This window comes from Neopsephotus bourkii, unplaced genomic scaffold (assembly GCF_033783945.1).
Source record: "Neopsephotus bourkii isolate Nb327-2 ecotype Australia unplaced genomic scaffold, CSIRO-AGI_Nbou_v1 NB_1825, whole genome shotgun sequence".
Taxonomy (NCBI): domain Eukaryota; kingdom Metazoa; phylum Chordata; class Aves; order Psittaciformes; family Psittacidae; genus Neopsephotus; species Neopsephotus bourkii.
Genome location: NW_026902298.1, coordinates 9,887,978 through 9,910,206, shown reverse-complemented (window position 1 = coordinate 9,910,206; position 22,229 = coordinate 9,887,978). Strand labels below are relative to the sequence as shown.

At 43.7% G+C, this 22,229-nt stretch overlaps 1 protein-coding gene across 2 annotated transcripts; it reads right to left on the bottom strand.

Annotated features, from left to right (window-relative positions):
- Window positions 1-162: 162 nt before the first annotated feature.
- C1QTNF4 (C1q and TNF related 4) lies at window positions 163-20,163 on the bottom strand. Of its 2 annotated transcripts, none has more exons than XM_061343317.1 (2): window positions 19,866-20,163; window positions 163-1,700 (listed from the first exon to the last, which is right to left on the bottom strand). In XM_061343317.1, the coding sequence occupies exon 2, from the start codon at window positions 1,693-1,695 to the stop codon at window positions 604-606; it is 1,092 nt and encodes a 363-aa protein (XP_061199301.1). In that variant the 5' UTR covers window positions 1,696-1,700; window positions 19,866-20,163; the 3' UTR covers window positions 163-603. The 2 variants fall into 2 exon arrangements, with proteins under 2 accessions (XP_061199301.1, XP_061199300.1); XM_061343316.1 differs by having other exon boundaries at window positions 19,923-20,160.
- Between the last annotated feature and the right edge of the window lie 2,066 nt (window positions 20,164-22,229).

Below are 22,229 nucleotides of genomic sequence, written 5' to 3'. Positions count from 1 at the left end.
AGAGGTACCAACACTTCACACACATGGATGATAAAAAAGTGTGCACGCAGACTGGCTCAGTAGCACATACTGCAGCTGGTACAATCACCATGCTGCCTTCTCTCCTGAGCTGGTACCTCAGCTGGTGACAAGCACACAAGTAAAAAAAATTCCAATCTGAGAAAATTTTACATATTTTGTCTTTTTATTACATTCATTTTCGTTACATTTATTCCCTCCCCAGATATGCAAGGAAAGTGACCGTATCCTTTGCTTTCCGGATGCTGGGGATCTGCAGGAACATTACTGCAGTTGTTCTTTGATCCTTGGCATTTCACTACACTGGCCCACCCCTGCCCCAGAAAACTACCTCATGCTTTATGCTTAAATCAAACACTAACACAGGACACACACATACAAACTATAAAGACCTCTCTGTGGATGAATGGCAGACACAGCAGTGACCCTGCAGAGAGGGAACAAGCGTGCAGCATAAGGGAAGCACTGGACACATGATAGCATGCTCAAAGTAGAGGACGATAGTTGAAGAGGAGCTATACCCAAGTTCATGGCACCTTTGCTTTTCTTGTGCTCCTTTCACATCTGTAATTAATTATTTGACCCTTAATTATTTGAGCTGAAACCTGGAAGCTGCTTTGGCTGAGCCTCTGAATAGATCAGGAAGCCTGTGAAGGTAATGTACTTGCCATGGTTGCTGTAGGCACCATAGCCATCGTGCTGGTGGCTGTAGAGCCAAACCGTGTCCCCATATTGCAGTGGCAGCATAATACTCTGGCTCTGCATCTCGCGCCTCTTGGAGTGGTTGTCATCATAGATCATGGCCTGCACCTCATTGTGGTTCTTCATCAGTTTCACTGACATGGTCTTAAAGGGCATTTTGCCGATGGTGAAGGAGAAATAGTAAGCACCGGGTATACGGCATGTGAAGATGCCAGTGGAGGAGTTGAAATCTTTCCCAATGTTCACAAACTCCGTGTCAAATGTGATGGGCTCATGCTGGGTTTGCTTGTCATCTGTCCCCAGGAGACTCTGTGAGCGGGCAACAGAGAATGCAGAGCGGGGGTCTTGTTCCCTGCTTGGTTGATCAGATAACATGCGTGGCTGTGAAACTTCATTCTGCTCCCTGGGAAGTTGCTGAACAGTGTGATGGTGTGGCCCTACTTCTTGAGAGCTAAGAGCATTCTGGAAGAAGGCAGAAGTGTCTGGGTAGATTAGGTAGCCGTTGAAAGTTGTATAGGGACCCACATTGCTGTAAAGAGCATACTTGGGATCTCCATGTAAACGCAGCCAAACAGTGTCACCGTAGTCAAGCTGCAGCATAGCGCTCTGACTTGCTACCTTCCGTTCCTTGCGGTGATGTTCATCATACACAATCACTTGCACCTCATTCTTGTTTCTCATCAGCATGACCGACAGATTCTTCTTTGGGTATTTCCCAACAGTGAAGGAGAAGTAGTAGGCTCCAGGGATCCGACAGCGGAACAATCCGGACTTGGGATCAAAGTCATTGCCAATGTTCACATACACTTTGTCGAAGGTAATGACCATCTCAGAGCTCCCTTCCATGCTGCTGGTTCTGGCCACAGAGAAGGCAGAGCGAAATTCTGTACTGGTGTCTGCTGGGAAGCCATCTGTAGGCAGAAAAATCATGCAGCAAAGGAAGCCAAAGAGAACCTGGACCTTCAGTGCCATCATTGTATCTGAAAGGAAAAAGAAGCATATTTTATCAGGAATCCCATTAATTTAAAGCTCATTCTCCAGTTTAAACCCAGACCTGAAGTTTGATAAACAACGTGAAGTTCTATGTCCAGATACTGAGGAAGATTCCTGTGCATTCCCTGATCAGTGTGTAGGACCATACCTCAGTTCAGATCCAAGCACCGTTCTGATATTTTCCTAGCAAGAGCTGGACCTTTATTCCCTGTACTTGTAGGAAGAAAAACAATCTTCTCATTTGAAAGCCTAGCTATCCTACAGCTTGTCTGCAAAACACTGTGCTGCTCACAATGCAGAGGGATCTCAGAGTGTGCTGGGGCTTTGCCAAAGCTTCTTTTTGTAGTGCTTTTATTCATAAGACCAAGGATGAAACAAAGCCCTACACAGACCCTCTATTATACAACTGAGATACAGCTGAAGGGCAGGAGGAGAAGACATATGCTCTAGAGATTCCCATGCAGATGCCATTGCCTAGCACTGCACTGGCTGTTTTCATAGGATGTGGAAGCTGGAAGCCAAGTAAATTGGTAGGGCCCATTATTCAGGCAGACTTTACCATGAATCTGCAAAGATTTACACTGTGAAGAGTGTAAAGAAACCAGAAGAAAAGAGAATGTTTAGGGAAGGAAGGAAAGAAGACAATGGAGAAAATGAATGAAATGGGAAAAAAAAAGAAGGAAAAGAAAAGATAAATACATGGCAAGTCTCTTGAAGTATAGAATCCCTGAGAGAGCTAAAATCCCCCAAACGGGAACTATCTGTATCTGGAGAATAGACCAGAAAGAAGAAACTTTGACCCTTAAAACAGAGGGGTAAATAAGAAGCTAATGGGATTTTCTGCTTCCAGTTTCTGGGATTTTTTTTGTTTCTGGACTGAGGCCAAAATCCTCTATTAGTGCTTTCAGGATGAAAACAAACCTGCCAGTCATTCCAGTGAGAAGCTCCTCTTCCTGTCACCTCTCTGTGCTTATTAAAATATCATTCAGGCTGGGAGGCAACTGCCTGGTTTGCAGTCTGCTCCATCTGTCACCCCAGAACTGGGGGCTTGCCAGCCTGCAAACAATGAATCCACAGACCAGCAGAACAGGAGCAAAACGTGCTACTCATTGGGAGGAGGGGTGAAGGCAAATCCTGAATTAAAAAGGATAAATGGGTAAAAACCTGAATCAGATGGGTTGGGCTAGGAATAAAGTAAAGCCGATGGAATCCACATAGACTGTGAGGTGGTAATGATGTCCTCTTTTGACAAGATCTGATACCTAGAATCACTCATCAAGCCAACATGAATCCAGCTTGACCTAAAGTCCCTGCTCTTTCACGCTTGGGAATAAAATCGAAATGCAGCTCCAATAGATATGAACTCAAGAACTAATTAGATTCTCACTTAATTACATGAAAGGGACACATTAGCAAAGACAAAAAGAACTATTCATCCATGTGCCAATTTTGCATTAGATTACTTCACTCACAAATATCTCAGTATTTTCCTCCATGCCCCAGATTTCTTTTTCCTGACTTAACCTGCTTCTCCTGAACATCTGTGAGACCCCTTGGGCTGCACTGAAGGGTGCTGAGACAGTTGACTCATGTCATATGGAGGCCACTCTCCATCTTTGAAAGGTCATGGAGATCAAAGGAGGTACCTGGTGACAGGAGAAAGGCAAATGTTGCACTCATCTTCAGAAAGGACAAGTGAGATGACTTGTGGAAATACAGGCCAGCTGGCCAGTCAGCCCCTCACCTTGTTCCCTGGGGAACTCATGGACCCTACTTCTTGGAATATATTTCTAGGCAAAGGACGTGACATCTAGTGTGCATCGATCAACTTAGGATAGATTGTGTCTAATAAAGCTGATTGCCTTCTTGTGAGAATAGACAAGTGGATGTCACCCACCTTTTAGCAAGGCTTTTGTTACAGTCTCCCAGAGCATTCCTGTATCCAAGTTGTGATGTTACAATCTAGATAACTGGACTGCTAAATAGGTGAGAAACCGGCTGGGTTGATGGGCTCAAGGGCTAATGTTTCATCCTCTTCAGTATTTTTTGGCAATGACCTGGAGGAAACAGAATGCCCACTCATCAACATTGCAGACAGCCCTAAAACAGAGGGTTTGTCAATACACTTGAAGTCACAGCTGCTATTCAGAGGGACCTAGGCAGGCTGGAAGAACAGGGTGAATGGAAATTCAGCATGGATGAATGCAAACCCCTGTACCTAGGGTGGATTAACCACGTGTGTTGGTACAAGCTGGTGATTAACACTGGGAAGCAATGTTACTGAAAAGGATGTGGAAGTTCTGGAGAACAATAATTTGTGCCTGACTTAGTGCTGTGCCCTACAAGTGATGAAGGCTAACAGAGCACTGGGCTGTATCAGCAGAATGTAGCTGGTAATCAAAGGCAGTGATTGAAGAGTGCAAACTCCCGAAGAGACTATCCAAGATGACTGAGGTCTGGAGCACCTGCCGTATGAGGAAAGGCTGAAGGAACTGGGCTTGTTTAACCTGGAGAAAGGAAAGCTTTGGGTGGATCTACTAGTAGAATTCCAGTACCTATGAAGAGGTTACTGAGATGACAGAGCTCAGTTCATTGCTGATGTGCATGGTGAGAGAGTAACAGAGAATGGTCCTAAAATACAAAGGGCTCTGGTTCAGACCAGAAATAGCAAAATAATTTGATGCTGAGGGCAATTAATAATGGAACACTCTGCCCAGAGAGATTGTGAAATCTTCATGCTTTGGAGTTTTCAGGACCAGTATTTATTAAGCTTTGAGCAATGTGGTCTGCATTCAGTGTTGGCCCTGCTTTCAGCAGGTCAGAATAGAGACCTACTGAATCATGATTCTTGATTCTATAACTGATTCCTATAGCTACTGCCTTCTCACAATTGAAAATTTGCTTCCTACTAACCCTAGTCATGACACTTGCATGGGACAAACCAGCTAACAACAGGTCTGACAGACTTATCTTTCACACAGAAATTAATTTAAGAGAGCATTTTCAATAGAACTATTAAGCCACAGATAATTGCCATGTGTCTGCTTCCATGCTGTCTTTATTTTCCCTCACTTGGCCATTTAGCTTGTGTGCTCCTCAGGGCAAAGACTCCCTCTCTTCCCATGTCAGTAGAGCATTTGGCTATTTATTGCTGCCATTTAAGCAATACTAAAAGGCCTGAACATCTCACCAAGAACTAAACCCCAAACTGTCACATTGCGAGCTCAGCCTCTGGTTCAGCAGTATTGTTTTTACAGAGAGCAGAGTGCTACATTTAGCACAGCAGGCTCATTTCAGCTTCCAGCACAGAAAACCTAGCCCTAAAGGCAAACTTATAAGGGCTATTAGATGTTACTGATTCATACTCATCCATTGCTATTCCAGTGATCACAGTGGTGTGGCTGCATGGAGAACCAGGATGACTGTGACATGGCTGCACACTCTTGAGGCAAGAAAAGACAAGAAAGGATTTGGCATTTGCATTTTTAGCCACAGTATCAAGCCTGGTTCTAAAGCACTGCCTGTGCTCCACAGCTCTCAGTGTATCCCGCAATCAGTGAATATACTGCAAGCACATCACCGCAGGCCAAAAAAAAGCACAAAAAGAGTTTAAAACCAAGGAAGAGTTAATAAGCTCTGTAGTGAATCTGGCCTTATGTTTCTTCAAATGACCACTATCCTTGTTTCTGTGCTAAAGCTAGTTTCTCTGTAATAAGGTCATTTAATAAAAGTTGGGTCACTCAGTTACAAGACTCTCTGCTGCTGCATTCTCTTATTTATCAATTCTTCCCAGTAACTTACTGGCAAGTCATTTAAATAAGGCAGTACGATGTTCTTCCATTAGCAAGTTGTTTCCTTGACAGCTCCCACTCACCACTTTCAGGACTATTTAAATTCTTTATCTTTTTTAAATAATTCAGAAAGTATCTAAGAACTGCCTTTCACAGTAAACTAGCCTAAGAATAATTTGCCAGTCATTAGGAAGACTCAGCTAGCACAGGGCTACCATAAACAAGAGGCAGCTCATGACAACTCTTGGACTTGGGTATTAGTGCATTAAGTCTGAAAGATAAAGCTTGCAAAATGCTTTCTTGCTGCCCCTGCAAACGCTTCTGATGCTCAAGTCTTTTACTGAAATAGCTTTCTTCCAGCAGGGAAGAGAGCACCAGGAATGCGAGGCTTGCCATGGACACTGTGGGATCAGCACTCAGTTCATGCTATGGCATAAGTGTTGAAACTTCAGAGTGAGGTGAAAGACGCAGGTTAGAGGTGAAAAGTGGGTCTTCAGCATGGGCCACACATTGCCATACATAATAACACAACTGTGTTATTCTTATTACATTTATGTATGAATCAGGACCCTTTGACCCCTAGCTTACCATTTCTTATTGTTCTAACACCACAGAAGGATGCACTGAAGCTAAGCAGACCCAAGGGACAAACAAAGTATGTTACTGCCTTTATACTAGGCAGTACCAACAGGGACAGCAGCCCATAGGGAAGAAGTCAAGGAACCAATTTTGGAATAGAGGGCACAAAACACGTAATGGAGGTAAACAGCTCTCAAATGCACTGATATTAAATTTATGACCTGAAAAGAAGGGGCTAAAATGTCAGCAACTGACATAGCAGAACACGAGTTGCAAACCTATTTTGAAAAGAAAGAGGAAGAATTCACCATATGCATGACCCAGGAAACTTTAATAGCGTTGTGCTTGCTGGAGGTGGTTTTTCTGTCCTGGAACACAATCAATCCACCAGTGGAAAGACCTTTACTCTTCTACTGAAATCCATGGGTTTACAAAAGGCCTTTCAATAACAGAAAGGTCACCCCATTTCTGCACTTGTAGGCCAGATCTTCCTGCAAAACTCACAGGGGTTTTCTTTTTGTTCCAAAATATTAATGAGCTAGATTCCCTAGTCCTACCTTAGGCAAGAGTTCTTTAATTTCAGTGGGAGCTTTACCCAGAAGAATGAAGTATGAAACAGAAGCGAAGCAGTGCAGTTGGATGAACTGTTAGTAACAGTTCTTAGAATCCTGTAAGCTGCCAGAGCAAAGCCCTGCTCTTCCTAGCTCTAACTCTAATATTTAAGGACAGCTGCAGATGTTTCTATTATTTGAATCAGTGAAAGCCTGTGTAATGAACAGCTTTCTTGGACTACAGTTAGCAAGACTTTTTTCCCCAGATACCACATACTGCCTGTTCCACTCATCCGGTACAGATTGAAAGCATCAGATAATGATGCGAATGCACCACTTCTTCCAACATCAAGCAGAAATTAATTGTAGCAGATCCTCAAAAGCACAATCTGTATAAAGAGACTGTGTGACAAAATGAGGGATTCATGTGCAGATGTGTCTGCTCTCTGCTTTTGATGAATGTGGGGTTTTTGAACTCTGGAACAGTCCTGAGAGGTAAAACATTGTCTGAAGTGTTTAGAGTGCTTTTTGGAAACTAAGCCATACTTTGAATGACAGAACTGTATGGTATTAATATAGAAAGTACTTAATGTAAAATGTTTTCTTAAGCCAAGGCAGTCCTTTAACATAATAAACCAGCTTCTGTGAACTCAAAGATCTGTGGAGAGATAAAAATCTTTTGAAGTGCCTCAACTCCAACCATAATCAGGCAAAGGAAATGGAGAGGCTTAATTCTGGCACAAACCTCTAATGTTCGCCTGCACTTCAGACTATTAATTAAACCTGCTGTATTTCAACTGAAGCTCTAACAACTCTGTTTAAGCTAAAATGATGACACATGGCAGGATGTATATTCACTGATCAAAATGGAAACACAATGGTTCTGACATTAAGATTTTTCTTCCTGTAGCATCATTGAAGGAAATCTGTTATGCACAGATGAAGTGCCAAGCTGACACACCGCATCTTCTGTTTTGGCTACTGTGTGTGTTAAAAAATACATTGATTTAGTCAAAGTGGTGTTTTAGTAGAGAAGATGAATGAATAAACCCTACATGGGAGAAAAGAGTTATTCTAACAGACTAATGCTTTAATATGTAATAGAATTTTTTACATCCTTTTCTAAATGAGCAAATTGCACATGTCCAACTCTCCACCACGTACGAACTCCTCAAGAAAACAAGACTGCAGAGCAAAGAAGCATGCTCTAATACTGAGCAAGAACAGGAAACATTGCTAGGAATTTTGAGTTTAAACTGTGGCTCATAAAATGCGTTTAATACTAGAAAGGTGTTCTTCGCATGCAGTTAAACCAACTGTTGATAAGCTGTCAGTGAAATCACACCTGAAATAAGTAGTGAAAAGTGCTAGCCATTGCTGGGAATTTCAGCAATAAATGTGTTTTGTGAAAGCAGAGGCCAGAGAAGACTGTACATCACAGCTTCAGAAAGCCAGAAGTCTGTTGCTGTGCAGTGTTTAACACAGTTACCTTTAGACATAAAACAGAGACCATTTCAAAAGCAGGAATTTTTGCATGGATTCAGTTACAGTAATGTCAAAGTTAAACCATCCCTTTTCCCACCCCCAACCTAATTTCCTTTTTTAGCCTGATTTATATGTGCATTTCTTTCTCCTGCTGTGCACAAGAGATGCTGAGCCTGTGGAACAAGGCTTTGTTGAAGCATCCTATCTCTCCGGAGGAACCACACTGCTGCACCAGAAGGCAAATTACACTGGCATAAGGGATTAACAGAGACAGTTTGGCCTGGATTACCAGGAGGTATTTTGACAGGTAAAAGAAAGTAACTGACACTTTGGCAGCATATGCCATAAGGATCTCAAGACAGAGACAGAGGCCCAAAAGGCAGGCTGGTCAGTGAAAAAGCTAGCTCTAAAGAGAAAGGCACAGAGAATGGATCAGAGAGCACTTTCATTGTTCTGAGTGGCGGGGCTGGAAGCCATGTAGCAGGAGGACTTATTCACAGAAGTCCTGGGGTATTTTTGTTTTGGCTGTGCAGGTAAAACCATAGGAAGTGCAGGACACTGCCAGACAGACAGCCCCAGCAACAGACCTACTGGAGTGACAGACACCTTCGGAGGAAGGATGCTGAGCACAAGCAGCGCAATTCAGGCTATTCCAAAGGCAAATGGGAAATTATTGGTTTAAAATTAATAACAATTAATTACAGGGGTGAATTAATTTTAAAATTTTCACCTGCCTTAAGACATTTAAACTATGGCAGTCTGCAAAGAAGCTGGTAGGCTGCTGAACTGCACATTGCTGGGCTCTGTAGAGGAGCTTTTAAAAGATGCTTACAGCCTAGAAGACATCAGATAGAGACATGGGTAATAACAAGCAAATGTAGCATAAGGTTTCTTATTTTTACTTTCCTATTATAAAGTCTGGGGAAAAAGAAAACCCAACAAGCCCTGCAGGACTAAAGGTGCTAAAATGAAAGAGTCAGCAAATAAAACAATACCATTTCATTATGATATAGTTCATTTCTGATCAGCTGGAATCAATAACTGAGATTCAGTTGTATCACAGTACACAAAGTACCACAGTAACACGAATACCACAGTAGCACAAAAGGAGAATGTGAAGAGGATGGTAATGGCTATACAGATCATGTGAGACTCTATTAAGAGTCAATGAGGGAGAAAGTTTAGAAGTGTTTGCAGATGTAAGCAGGGTTGGACACAAAAACTGGGAGCCTAAGGAGTATGCAGATGGGTTCGGCATCACAGGCTACTCATGCAGTTTTTCTCTTTCAGTAAGAGTTTGGGCAGGAAAAAGATAAAGATTTTTTCCCAAGAGCAGGTGAAGCATGGGGACTTTAAAGGGCTGGTAAAGAATGAAAAGGCTGTCTAGACAGCCCCACTGAACACAAGCTTGTTCTTAGGTTTTCCTGAAGTGATGGTGTAGCTCACATCCTTAGGGACGTGTTTTTTTTCCCCAAATACATCTCTGCATTATAGTCAGTAGTGTGAACTGAGCTGTGAGTGACAATGGAAACAACAGGTTGGCAGAAAGACGCTAGAATCACTACTCTGGAATCAGCTCAGGTTCTAACCCCTTTATTCTTTCTGTTTCATTGTTACATACTGTAGCTCATTTTTTCTACCCCGCTTCCTTCCAGTGAAGGGAAATTTAGATCTCAGGATATTCCCTAATCCTTCTGCTAAAAAAATGAAAGTCTAGCAACACTTCAGAGACTATTGGTAGTTATTCACAGTATTTACTCTAGGTAGGTATCTACAGTATAGGTAGTTCTTGGTTGGTTGGGGTTTTTTAAAACCATACTTTATGTATCTAGGCAGCAGCTTCCTTTAATGCAGCTGAATGAATATTTCCATCCTTCAACCATGCAGACTAGATAAGAAAGTTCTTATGCTGTTTTCAGAGTCGATGCCCTAGTTGTCAGTTTTCTTTTAATCCTTAGTTGTAATGAATACTTATAGACATTGAAGGAAATTTCACCAGGATGAGAGTAAGTGTTCCAGTTAAACACAGGCTATACTGCCTTTCCTCCCTGTTCCATACTGCCATTCACATGTCCAGTTGTTCAGCAGACCTGTCAGATACAGCACAATCAGTTGGGAAATATCCTGCAGTGATCCTTTCATGTTCTCCTTCCATCCCCTCATTAAGAATGAAAACATCAGTTTAAAGTAGTTTTGTCAAGGAATTCATAGGAATCTGTGGAACCTCACACCCATGAAGGTGCACTAAATGGGAAAGTCATTTTGACTGTCTATACATTACAGGTACATTACAGGAATTGCAACTTTGGTCCTGTCGAAGACTGTTTTACACATGATTGTGGAGATCTTATAAGAGGTAATGGAACTTGTGGTGTACTCTGAAAGTGTGTCCATTGTCTTCTCTGTAAATAGCTTTATATCCTCAATTTCCTTTCTCTGAATCTGTGCTCCTGCACTTTTTATGAGCCAATGTATGAGTTCTATTTAACTGTTACATAAGGTCCTAATAAAGAAAAAGGAACAAAGTTTATATCTTTCATGTCTGTTTTCTTCTCTAGCTGCATATCCACACCTACTCTTCCCCTCTCTCACCTGAGTGGTCGCATAATTCTCACCTTCCTTGGAAGTCTGTGCCTGCAGTTGTTGCTTCTAACCCGTTCCCCCACTCTCTGGAATGCTGCCCTCCAGTCATTACTCTAAGACCTGCTGCATTACCAACCTGGGTAAAAGACAGAGGGGATATGCTGGTTCTTGCTTGTTGATCATCAAATCACAAGCATAAGCCTGTGGAGTCCAGTAGTCATCCCCTAAGGGGATTAATGGATAGCTGAATGCCAGCTGGGAGTACAAACATTTTCATTTGCGAGTCATGTCTGAGCTCACTAAGAGTTGATTGAGGAGTGCAACCAAAGATGTTCACAAGTTGGGTATCTCTGGTCCCCCTCTTGATTACCTGCAGTTAACAGAAAATCTGCAGAAAGGGTGAGATTCAGCCCCCTTTGCTCGACAGATCAACTTGTAACATTATGTTTTTTCAATGGAGACATAATTGCTTTGGTCTTTTTGCCCATCAAAGGCTGCACTACAACATACTCAGAAAATGTCACTTGCTATTGACTGGTATTCCTGACAGTAGGCTTTGTGAATCCATCGGAATAAAACCTCTATTGGTACTGGGGCATTTCCCTACAGGAATGCTGCTTTCATTGGGGGTTTTGTTTTCGTCTTGACAGGTAAGGCAGGAAGGCATGCTGTCTTTTAACACCTGCCACCACACTCACCCAAAAAATCACATTAATTTCTTTTCATGTCCTGCTGTTTTATTACTGTGAAGATGTTCAGAGAACACTGTGAATTGCACTGCAGTGCTGCTCTACACTGCCAACATGCTGCAACATCTCAATTTGGAAATTCACTGAGCTCTGCTTTAGGGAAGAAGGTGATTAAAGGCATTAAGATCTGTGCATCTTCTGTCTCTGCTTTGACATCTTCCTTTCTACTCCTCCTCTTTCTGGGTCAGAACACAGGCCTGGAGCTGGAGAACTGGGGAGAAACAAGCATCATGCACTCAGCACCAAAGCAGAGGCCAGTATTATTCCAGAATGAAAACTCTGCCAATCTCTCTCTGGGGAAAGGAAGGTGTCAAACTCCACATAAACTAATGAGTCTTTTTTCTGGTCCTGTCCTTTAATTGTCCAATCAGGTTGGGCAGAGAAGAGATTCAGAGCAGCCCTGTGGAGAAGGACTTGGGGGTGTTGGTTGATGAGAAAATGAACATGAGCCGGCTTCAGTGTGTGCTTGCAGCCCAGAAAGCCAACCGTATCCTGGGCTGCATCAAAAGGAGCGTGACCAGCAGGTCAAAGGAGGTGATCCTGCCCCTCTACTCTGCTCTTGCGAGACCTCACCTGGAGTATTGTGTGCAGTTCTGGTGTCCTCAACATAAAAAGGACATGGAGCTGTTGGAACAAGTCCAGAGGAGGGCCACAAGAATGATCAGGGGACTGGAGCACCTCCTGTATGAAGGTAGGCTGAGAAAGTTGGGGCTGTTCAGCCTGAGAAGAGAAGGCTGCGTGGAGACCTCATAGCAGCCTTCCAGTATCTGAAGGGGGCCTATAAGGATGCTGGAGAGGAACTCTTCATTAGGGACTGTAGTGACAGGACAAGGAGTAGCGGGTTAAAACTTCAACAGGGGAAGTTTAGATTGGATCTAAGGAAGAAGTTCTTTACTGTGAGGGTGATGAGGCACTGGAATGGGTTGCCCAGGGAAGCTGTGAATCCTCCATCCCTGGCAGTGTTTAAGTCCAGGCTGGACAGAGCCTTGGGTGAGATGGTTTAGTGTGAGGCATCCCTGCCCATGGCTGGGGGGTTGGAACTGGATAATCTTAAGGTCCTTTCCAACCCTAACTATTCTATGATTCTATGATTGCCGGACAATATGAGTTGGTAGACAGATCAAGAAACAATCATACAAAGAATAATCATTGTATGTGACCACCCCAATATTTGTCACCAGTCTCTTGAGACCCAGACTTCCTCTGGGTGATACATTAAGTTCTCAATTAACAATGAAATTCTGCAATATAAATAGTGCTCTTCAATATTGATTGCTTGTCACGAATCAGACACAGCAAATTGTCATCCCAGTGGCATGCTTTCTTTTATGTCTACAGATACACTGTTAAAGGTAGAAAAGTAAGTTAGCAAAGTTATTCATTGTCACAGGATCACAGAATTGGTAGGGTTGAAAGGGACCTCTGGAGACCGTCTAGTCTAACCTCCGTGTTTGTTAAGTCTGACCCTTCACAATCATCAATGTGCAGTGGTCTTTCCTGACAAATCCCTTGTAATGAGACCTTTCTAAGGAATGCCTATAGCAGTTGGAACCTGGGCTCATGCAATTTTTTAGCCTCCTTTAAGCCCTGTACAAATCAAGGTTTCACAGCTGTGCTTTTGAACTTGGATTTTTCTGTGACAATCTGACAGAGAGGTGATGCTCTCCCTAGTGCAGAATCTACTGCCCTGGCTGGGGGGACAGAAAGAAGCACTTGCTTCTCCTCCATGCACACACAGTTTTGCAGAGTTTTCCCGTATCTGCTTTCTGGCTCTATATTGTTTCCAATACTGAAAAAACCTCCAGCCCCCTCATAATGGCAGTAGAAATCCTCGTGTGACTATTTCTGTAAAACTCCATCTGCACTGGGAAGCTGCTGGTAAAAGGCTCTGGCATTACCATCAAAAAGCGCTGCTGGACACTGCTCTTCACTCATCAGCTCCTCATTCACAGTGAGAAACTGCTCAGAGCCTGTCAAGTGTTCACAGATTTCAAGCTCATCTGCGTGACCAGCCAGTTTCCTCCTAGGCAAAATTGCCTTTGACAGCTTGAAGCTGCTGCCTCTGATTTTTGCTTATAGGAACAGAATTTTTCCAACATATTGAAGTGATGAGTGCAGGAACCCACTGGCAGGATTTATGGGACTTTTAGACTCTAGCTGGACATAACAGAAATGAAGAAAAAAGAAGAAATGAAGGATACAGCTGCTCTGAACACTACCGTGAAGATGCTTTTTTTAAAGCAGGCTTAGATATCATTACATTGCATTAAATATGCAGCTCACACTGACAGAAGTGCCATTTGCAGTAGCCTACACAATTTCCTCACAGCCACACCGACAAATTTCAGCCAGGCACCTTAACGTTCACATTCGGTTTATATTTCAAACCAGTGCTCCCTCTACTCAAATACCTTCCTTCTGGCTACTTCTTTCAAACACCTTTCCTTTTCAAGACAATTATCAACAGCTTCCAAAAGGAGATGAATATCTACAGAATCCCCTCCAGCATCTTCAGTAGTTTTCTGCCTAGGCTGCCTCGCATTTCCTCCCAAGTTTCCTAGAGAACAACCCTCCATCTTGTTGCTTCTTCCCACTAGTAAAAGGGAGAGCTTTTTTTACATTATCTCCTTCCAGAACCATGTTGTTCCAAATCTGAACCTTCTTTAGCACTGGGTCACAGTAAGCCTTCTTTTAGATGCCCTGTCTCCCAAATAAAAGCTGAGTTTCATACACTCATATGATAAGTAAAGAAAGCAAAGAGAAGGATGGGAGAAGGAGCAATCGAACTCCGTCAAAGAAATACAAGCTAATGTGAAGCACTGGGTGGAGGGGATGTGAATTTACTTTAGAATATCTGGGGCACCAGCTTTCCAAGCAAATTGTTTCTTTTCCTAAAGTGTTCAAGCAGCAATGGAAGATGTGGGCAGGGAAAAAAAAACAATCAGAGCTTATATAGTGTCACAGTTTGTGCTCACATGTCTCAGAGTAAATCAAAGTATGAGGATTTCCATGTATTTATGGGTAATTCCAGTGTACGAGTGTTTAAATGACACCAGATTATAATGTTAATACACAACAGATCGCTGAGCAATAGCTCCATGAAAGCAGCCTTCTAAAAATCACAGCCTGATTCTTCATTTTCTCTTTGTACTGTTCATTCAAAACAGATTCTTTCTAACAGTTGCTTTGCAGCTTTGCAATCCCAGAGTACCTGTTTCCAAAGAAAAAAAATCCCGTTACTGTTGGTATAAAACCCACTTCCACTCCTCCCAGTATGTCTTTAGCTTCTCCAAGACCTTTTCCTTTTGCCTGCGTGGATAGATCTAAAGCTTGGGGAGAGAGGAAAATCCTTCTCCCTTTAAAGGATATTTCTTTGGTTGGACTCAAAATGTGCTCTGTTCAGGATCTTATGTGCAGCTTTCCACTGCAGCATCCAAAAGAAATGATTACTGCTCTCATTTCTACCTGTCTCCTCACAGAGATCCATCACTTTTTCACTATGCACAGGGGACTGTCTGTTCCATTTATATTAAACAATATATGCTATACCATGAATACTACAGGGCCTAGGTTTTCTCTTCCTGGAGAAATGCCTAAAAACATCAGTTGTAGACTATGCTTTATTTTAATCCTATTTTGATTTCAGTATTTTATTTCACTTTATCTCTAAAAAAAGGTATTTTTGGACTACAGTCATTTAAGGAGTAAAATACTAGAAGATTTTGTATTTTCAGCTCAGATCATTTTCCTAACTGCTAATCCTCATTCATTTTTCTTCTTCCATATAATTGTTTTCAGCATTTATAGACTCAGCCAAGCAGAATGTCCTGTTCTCTATGTCTTCTCCTAAAAGAGAGACCTTTTTTAACCATCTTCTACTAAGCTTTTGCTTTTCTTTCAGGCTCTCTTTAGAAAGAGCTACACTAAGTTCTTGGTGCTGTGCTACCCCTGGATAACAGAAAAAGACCAAAACAGGGCCAGCAGACAGCTTTTATTTCATTTACATGAAATGAGGATGTTGCCTTCATGAAATGATAGACGTATGGTCTAGAAGAGAATTTCAGATGTCAGATAGTTCAAGGTGCATTCCCATGACACATCTAGCCTAATTTCATTCTTCACAGGTAATTGTCTAATTTACTCTTATAATTGTCTAACTTACTCTTTACAACCTCTCCAGACCAAATATTCAACAGTTTTTATTATCTTATGTCCTAGAAAATTATTCCTGCATTCTAAAATAATCTTTCTTTCTGCTCCTTCTTGCTTTCTGCTCCATTTACCATAAGCCCAAGGAAACGATCATTCCCTCCTCTATTTTGTGTCTGAAGACTGAAATATTCCCCTGCAGCTTTCTGGTCTTTGGGCTAAATGCTTTCAGTTATTTCAAATCATCTCACAGGTCATGTTTTTCTGACCTGTGATGCCCTTTTCTGGACTCTCCAATGAATCACACCTATCTCAAAGTGTAATAACCCAAACCTCACACAGCTTCCAAGCTGAGGCTTTAGCAATGCTCAACAGAGCAGGAGGATTGCTTCACGTGTCTTCCAGGCTATATGTCTTTTATACATCCTAGCAAGATGTTTGTCTTCATTTCAACAGCATGACATTGACTCATGTTCAGCTTGTGATCTATCATAACACTCGAATCCTTTTCTGCAGAGTTGCAAGCTCGTAATTTACTTCTGTCTCGTGCTTATGCAGTTGATTATTCCTGCCTTATTGTAGTACCTCACATTTATCCCTACTGAATTTCACCCAGTTCTTTTCCTAGCAATTCTTCCAATTTGTTGGAATAATTTTGGATTCTCATCTTTCCTCCAGCACATTTCAAATCTCACAGTTTGATGTCTCTGGCAAATGTGATACACCCACTCTTTATATTTACCATCCAGGTCACCTAAGAGAACACTGAAGAAAAGCAGATCCAAGTCACACTGACACAGCTATCGTATCAGTTTTAAGCAGCTTGAGGTTTCTCTGAGGGGCTGGCACATGGATTATGAGCTCTGAACCTTCTGATATTATTTAAAGAAGATCTTTCTGTTCATAAAATCATGTTTACCCAGTTTATAGTCTCCTTCACTGCTATGCCTCATGCCTCACCAAAGCAAATATTTAAACTAATGTGCAACCACAGTCAAGAATCCTAACTTTTACTTAAAAAAAAAACCCCAAACAAACCCAAATTAAATCTCTTACTCAAATATCTTTTAATAGGTAAAATGAAAAAAAGCCGATTCTGTTAGAACCTGCTGGAATACGGAAATAAAGAATGGGAAAAATGTGACCAGCTCTCTTCATAGACTTAGGGATATATTAGGAATGTCATAATTTATTACATTCACTGCAGCTACACCAGCAGCACACACTGGAAGGGATGCACCCAATCAGTTAGTTGGTTAAGTGGACTAAATCTCTTCTTTGCATTTGCCCTTGACTAAAGGACTCCAGGTTCCTTTCCTCTGAGCTCAAATGCCAGCTGTGGTGGTCACAAGCAGGCACATAAGCAATAGAAAGCCTTTGTGTGCATAGGAATAAAGATGATGTAGTATTCCTCCTGACAACAGTGGCTTCACTGTCTCATCTGCCTCTGGCTCTCATTCCAGTAACCATTACTCTAGTCTTCCCAGATTCCTTAACCCAATACGGATGATTTCCCTGGCACTGTGGCTGAGGCTGTTGCACAGTAGAAAACATGCATGGGACGAATTAAGCAGCTGGAGGCTAAAGAAGGAGAAATAGGACTTTGTGAATTCATACTGTTTCCCAGTGGGACCCTAGTAATCAATTATTAGCCTCTGGAGTAGCCACTTACTGCTTGCTCTGTGATCATCTCCTGATTCTGGCAGTGTTACCTCTGCCGGAAACCTCAGACCTTTGATTAGGTGCAGCAGGAATTCCTCCTTTGTTCTCTAACCTGTATGGAGGAAATATGCAACCAGAGAGAGGCTTTACAAGGACAAGAAAGCATTCAGGGGGAGACAAGGGATTGACAAAACAGCCACCAACACAGCAGTTGTGTATTACTGGCTTATCTCATTGAACATCAGGCAAATTTCCTTTCCTGGGATAGGAGCAAAGGAAAAGATAAAGGAAAACTGAGAGGAAAAATAAAGTCCTGACTTCAGCTTGAATCTGCTGGGCCATGGGATGTATACTAAATTTCCGGGTGTCATTCAACAAGTAAAAGAAGCTTTTAATCTTTACTGGGTGAAAATCAGAGCCAGTCTTTCAAATATTGTATGATGAACTATCAAACTGCCAAGCCTTAACGTGTCTTTGAAGGCTGTAAAAAGAACCTCACCCATACAGACTAGTCAGTAAGCTGTAATTCTAAGGCAAGTGGAACATCAGCTCCCTTAACTGTGCACCTTGGAATGGAGCATACACTTCATACTTTGAGCATTTAAAAAGATGGGTGAATGGAAGAGCTCAGGAGTAAAACCCACCACATCCTAACGTATGACCTTAGATGCTGGTAATGAAGACCTAGACTTCAACACTTTAAAGCCTCTAGCAATTTTAATCCCTGTTTTTTTGCTCTTTTCTCATGCCTTATAGTCTATGTAGAGGTAAGCATCTCTTGGAGGGAGACATTTCTTGGCTGTTAATATTATATTCTCAGAGGTACTCCCCACCTTGGAAATCTTATCAAATTAGTTCATTTCAGTGCTTTCTGCCTATAACTAACCATAGGAATGTGGAAATTCTAACACAATGACAGTCATCACTTGAAGGCTGACTGATGTTCTTCTTCCACTAGCTCTTGCCTTGTTGTATTCTGGTCTTCATATTACTGGTTGCTAAGCACAGAAGGTTCAAACTATCTTGGCTCTTTACACCTTAGGCATGCCTCTATGTGCCTGTGTTAATCCAGGTTAATATTTGATACAAGAGTGAGTGTTCCAAAACCAGTAAACTTGGCTGCCCTTTGGAAGTATATCTATTATTAAAATGGAGACTATAAAAGCTATCATGCACCTACCTGACTACAGGTCACAGTATAGTTATCTTGTATTTTCATAAGTATAGTTGCTGCCATTGTGCATCCACCCAGCCTCCTATGGGAAATATCAATGGTACTGAGTGTATCAATGAACACTCTTTGGAGAGCACAGCACAATGGACAGATGATCACACTTGCAAAACATAAATAACAACAAATGAGATTCCAAGTGTTGCTGCCAAATCTCTTGTTCCAATGTATTTCATTTCTCTACCTGTTTCTTTACCCACAAAATAAGAAACATTGATGACACTGACAAATAATCAGATTTAAATCAATTCCATGTCAAAGCCATAGGTTCAACACACGTACTTAGCAGGCATTTTGTACATGGAGAAGAAATGTACTTTGAAGGCATTGCTTCTTCCAGATGGAAAATACAAAACTCAAGTGTAGAGCCTAGTCCACTAACCATTCAGTACTCTGAATTATAGCTTTTTAGAGAGAAACAGAAGGAAGGTAGAGGATAATGCTGCCCTACTGGGGATCCTCATTCTTAATGTGCCTTTTACTGCTATAAATTAACCCTTAAGAACAATTAGAAAGCAAACAGCTGCCATATGCCTCGATAGGACTGCAGCCTCATTGGCAAAGCATTTCAAAGTCTTGTTACACATCATGTCCCTGGAGAAGAGAAACTGCAGAAGGTTGCAATAGCATCAGAATGAATAATTCAAGCATGGCTCATTCAGTGTGTGCATAAACCAAAGGGTCACAATGCTGCCTTCTAGTCAGCCAGCAGTGCAGAAACTCAAGAGTGCCTGACAGAAACATCACCTGGAGATGCTGAACCGCTTCCCTGGGAGCTCTTAGGGAGTGGGTTGAGGAGATGACTGGGAATGCCAAGTACACAGAGAAGGATTAAGCTGCATTATCTGACAGAAAATCGCACATTATAGTCAGTCGCCTACACGACTCTTGGGAAAACCCCTGGGACTCAGTTCCCGCAGGAAACTGAAGATTAATGCTATTTCCCACCTGAGAAACTGCCCCTGTGAGAATTCTGCACTATGCCCTTGCTCACGGCCGGCCCCGGGAGGTTCTCCAACCCCGGCTCCATCCTAAGCGGGGCCAAAATCTCATACCCTTTCCCACATAAACTCTATTGGAAATCGCAGAGGTGGTGGGACCCCCTATTGTCCAGCCTCTCCTGGGAACGGAGCGGGAGCGCACCCCACCCGGACGACCCCGCTCCCTGCCGCCGCTCCCGAGGGCCACGGGCTCGGACACCGCAGCGCGTCCCGAGCGCCCTTCTTCGCCACGGCCCGCGGCCGCCGCCGTGAGAACCCCCCCGACGACCCTTGTGCGGCGGCCGGGGCTCCGCTCCGCACCGCCGGGGACAGGCCCGCCCGCGGCCCCGCTCCCACCGCCCCTTGTCCTGCCGGGGAACCGCGATCCTCACCCCCGGCCCCGCAGGTGCAGCCCGGCTCCGGCAGCGCCCGCTCCCCGCGCACGGTACCTGCGGCCGCCCCGCGGTGGCGGCTCCGCGGCTGCGGTTGGCGGCGGTTGGCAGCGCGGGGCTGCGCACTGACAGCTCGGGAGCCGCGGTGAGGGCCGGGGCTGGGGAGGGGGTTCGGGCACCCGGGGCTCCGGCGCCGAATCAGTGACGGGAGGAGGGCCCGGAGGCGGGCGGGAGAGGGGAAGGGGAGGGGGGGCTCGGAGCCCCTGTCACAGGTCGGTGATGGGAGGCGGCGGCGCTGGAGTGAGACAAGCGGGCCCGGCTCCCGCCGCCTTGCTGGGAGCCGGCGTGGTGGGATAAGCACAAGCAGCGGCGGAGGGAGGCGGGAGGGGAGCCCTGCGCTGCTCCCCGCCCGCGGCTGGCACTGACCAGGGGAGCGCGCAGTGAAGGGGGGACGGCTACACGCGGTAGCTATGGGGGACCGGCTGGGCCGCGGTGGGATCATGGGCGAAGCCACCCTCGGGGCAGCGCTCCCAGCCCCGGTGGTCCACGGGCAGGTTGATGGGGAGAGGTAAGGGTGCTCGTTAGACTTGCTTTTGTCTGCCCAAGACCGTGTTCATCTCTGACCTGCTCCTGCTCTGGAAATTTGTGAGTCCAAAAGCCTGTCTATAGACCAGCTGTGTTATTTGGTCCAACAAAAGCTCGTATCTCTCTCTAGAAAGCTTGGCTTGATCATCACTCAACGACAAGGCTATTCCTTTGAAGCTTGGCATTGATTTTTGCTGACAGCAAAATAGCAGGCTTTTCACATCGCCGTTCTATGCTGAAGAGCAAATTTGAGGGTTTGTAAAGCATGTTTTTTGTTAGCCCTGTAAAATCTTATGCTGACTTTCAAGAAGAAGATGTAGAGATCTGAATGTTAAAAGAAGTTCCAGTTCTCCAACACCAAAGGTCTTTCATTCTCTTATACCCACCTGCTATGTAAGGAATCTAGATGCCACTGTGCTCCCCTCTGAGTATAGATGGGGCACTTCGAGATGGAGCTTCTGGAGGATGGTCCAGCTTTTGTTGCCCTGTGTTGGCATGTTCTGCTTTCCAACCTCCGCCTCCATTTATCGCCTTGTAGGATGCACCGTGGCCTGCAGGGGACTGTTGCAGCAAGTGCTGTACTTGTATACTGAGTGTTTGAATCTGTTTTCACATAACCCATTTCCAGTCCCATCCCTTCCTCATGAGGTGTCAGAGCTCAGCTGCACTCCTGTATCAGTCACTAGGCTAATCCCCACAATAGACAGGGGAGAATGAACAAAAGGAAGAAGGAATAGCTTTTCTCAGAAGAACAAGTCCAACAGATGGAATGGCCAGAAAGTGATTTGCTTTTTAGTGCAGGGATGCAATTTATGGCATAAGAAGAACTTCCTTCCACTCTTTTCCCCAAATAGCTTGTGTAATGTGATGTGTACATCATATTAAATACTTGCCACCATGCAAATCCTGCCTAGCTCTCTACCCACCAATGTCTGCATTGTCCCTATGTTATATCTTCCTCCTTCTCCCCTCCTACAGAGCAAGGATGATAAACAGAATGAGACATGAGAGAGTTGGAGACTAACACTCATGTGGTTCTAGCAACAGCTGTCAACTGAACAGTGTATCCCGGATGGGCTCACATCCAGCTGGTGCTGCTGGCTAAACATATTTTGTGCTCCCTTAACAGCTTCTTTGCACATTTCAAAGGACAGATTACTCAGTACCTAATGTACCGCTGCTGGAGGAATGAATGGACCACTGATTCCCAGGAGATGAGAACGCTCATCCTGAGCATAGCCTAGACAAATGCATTGCTTTTAGTCATCTAGCAGCAATGAGTAATTTGACAACAGTATGATACAATTGCCCTTCTAAATATCTATGTTGCCACTGGGGTAACATATGTGTTTGGATTGAGTACTAAAATACTACAGGATTACAAACTAGCCATATGTTTTGCATTGTTCTGCGTAATCCGGATGAGCTGTGCTCTGCTCTTCCTGTATCAGATGTGCCTCTGCCAGTTGCTGAGGCTATAGTGCTGCATACACCTTCTCTGCCCCAGCTGATAGGAGGCAGAGGGCTCTACCTGGTAGCAGCCAGTGGTTTTACTCCTTGTCCTTGGAAAAGTGTTGAAACAGAGCAGAGCTGCTTTATCTGTGAGCTCCTAGGATGGGGCAGGAGAAGAGGTTTTGTGAGGGGAAAGGACTACATTTCCCAAAAATGAAGAAAGAAGGAAAAGTGCTGGACCTCCTGGTGCCTTCACTGCAGGTGGAAATCTTCCTCACCAGGACACATCCCTGGAAGCCCCATGAATATCCTGGAATGCTTTTTTTA

What these genes read in the sequence shown, in the direction of transcription:
- C1QTNF4 (XM_061343317.1), bottom strand. Translation starts at nt 1,695, where the DNA reads ATGATGGCACTGAAGGTCCAGGTTCTCTTTGGCTTCCTTTGCTGCATG.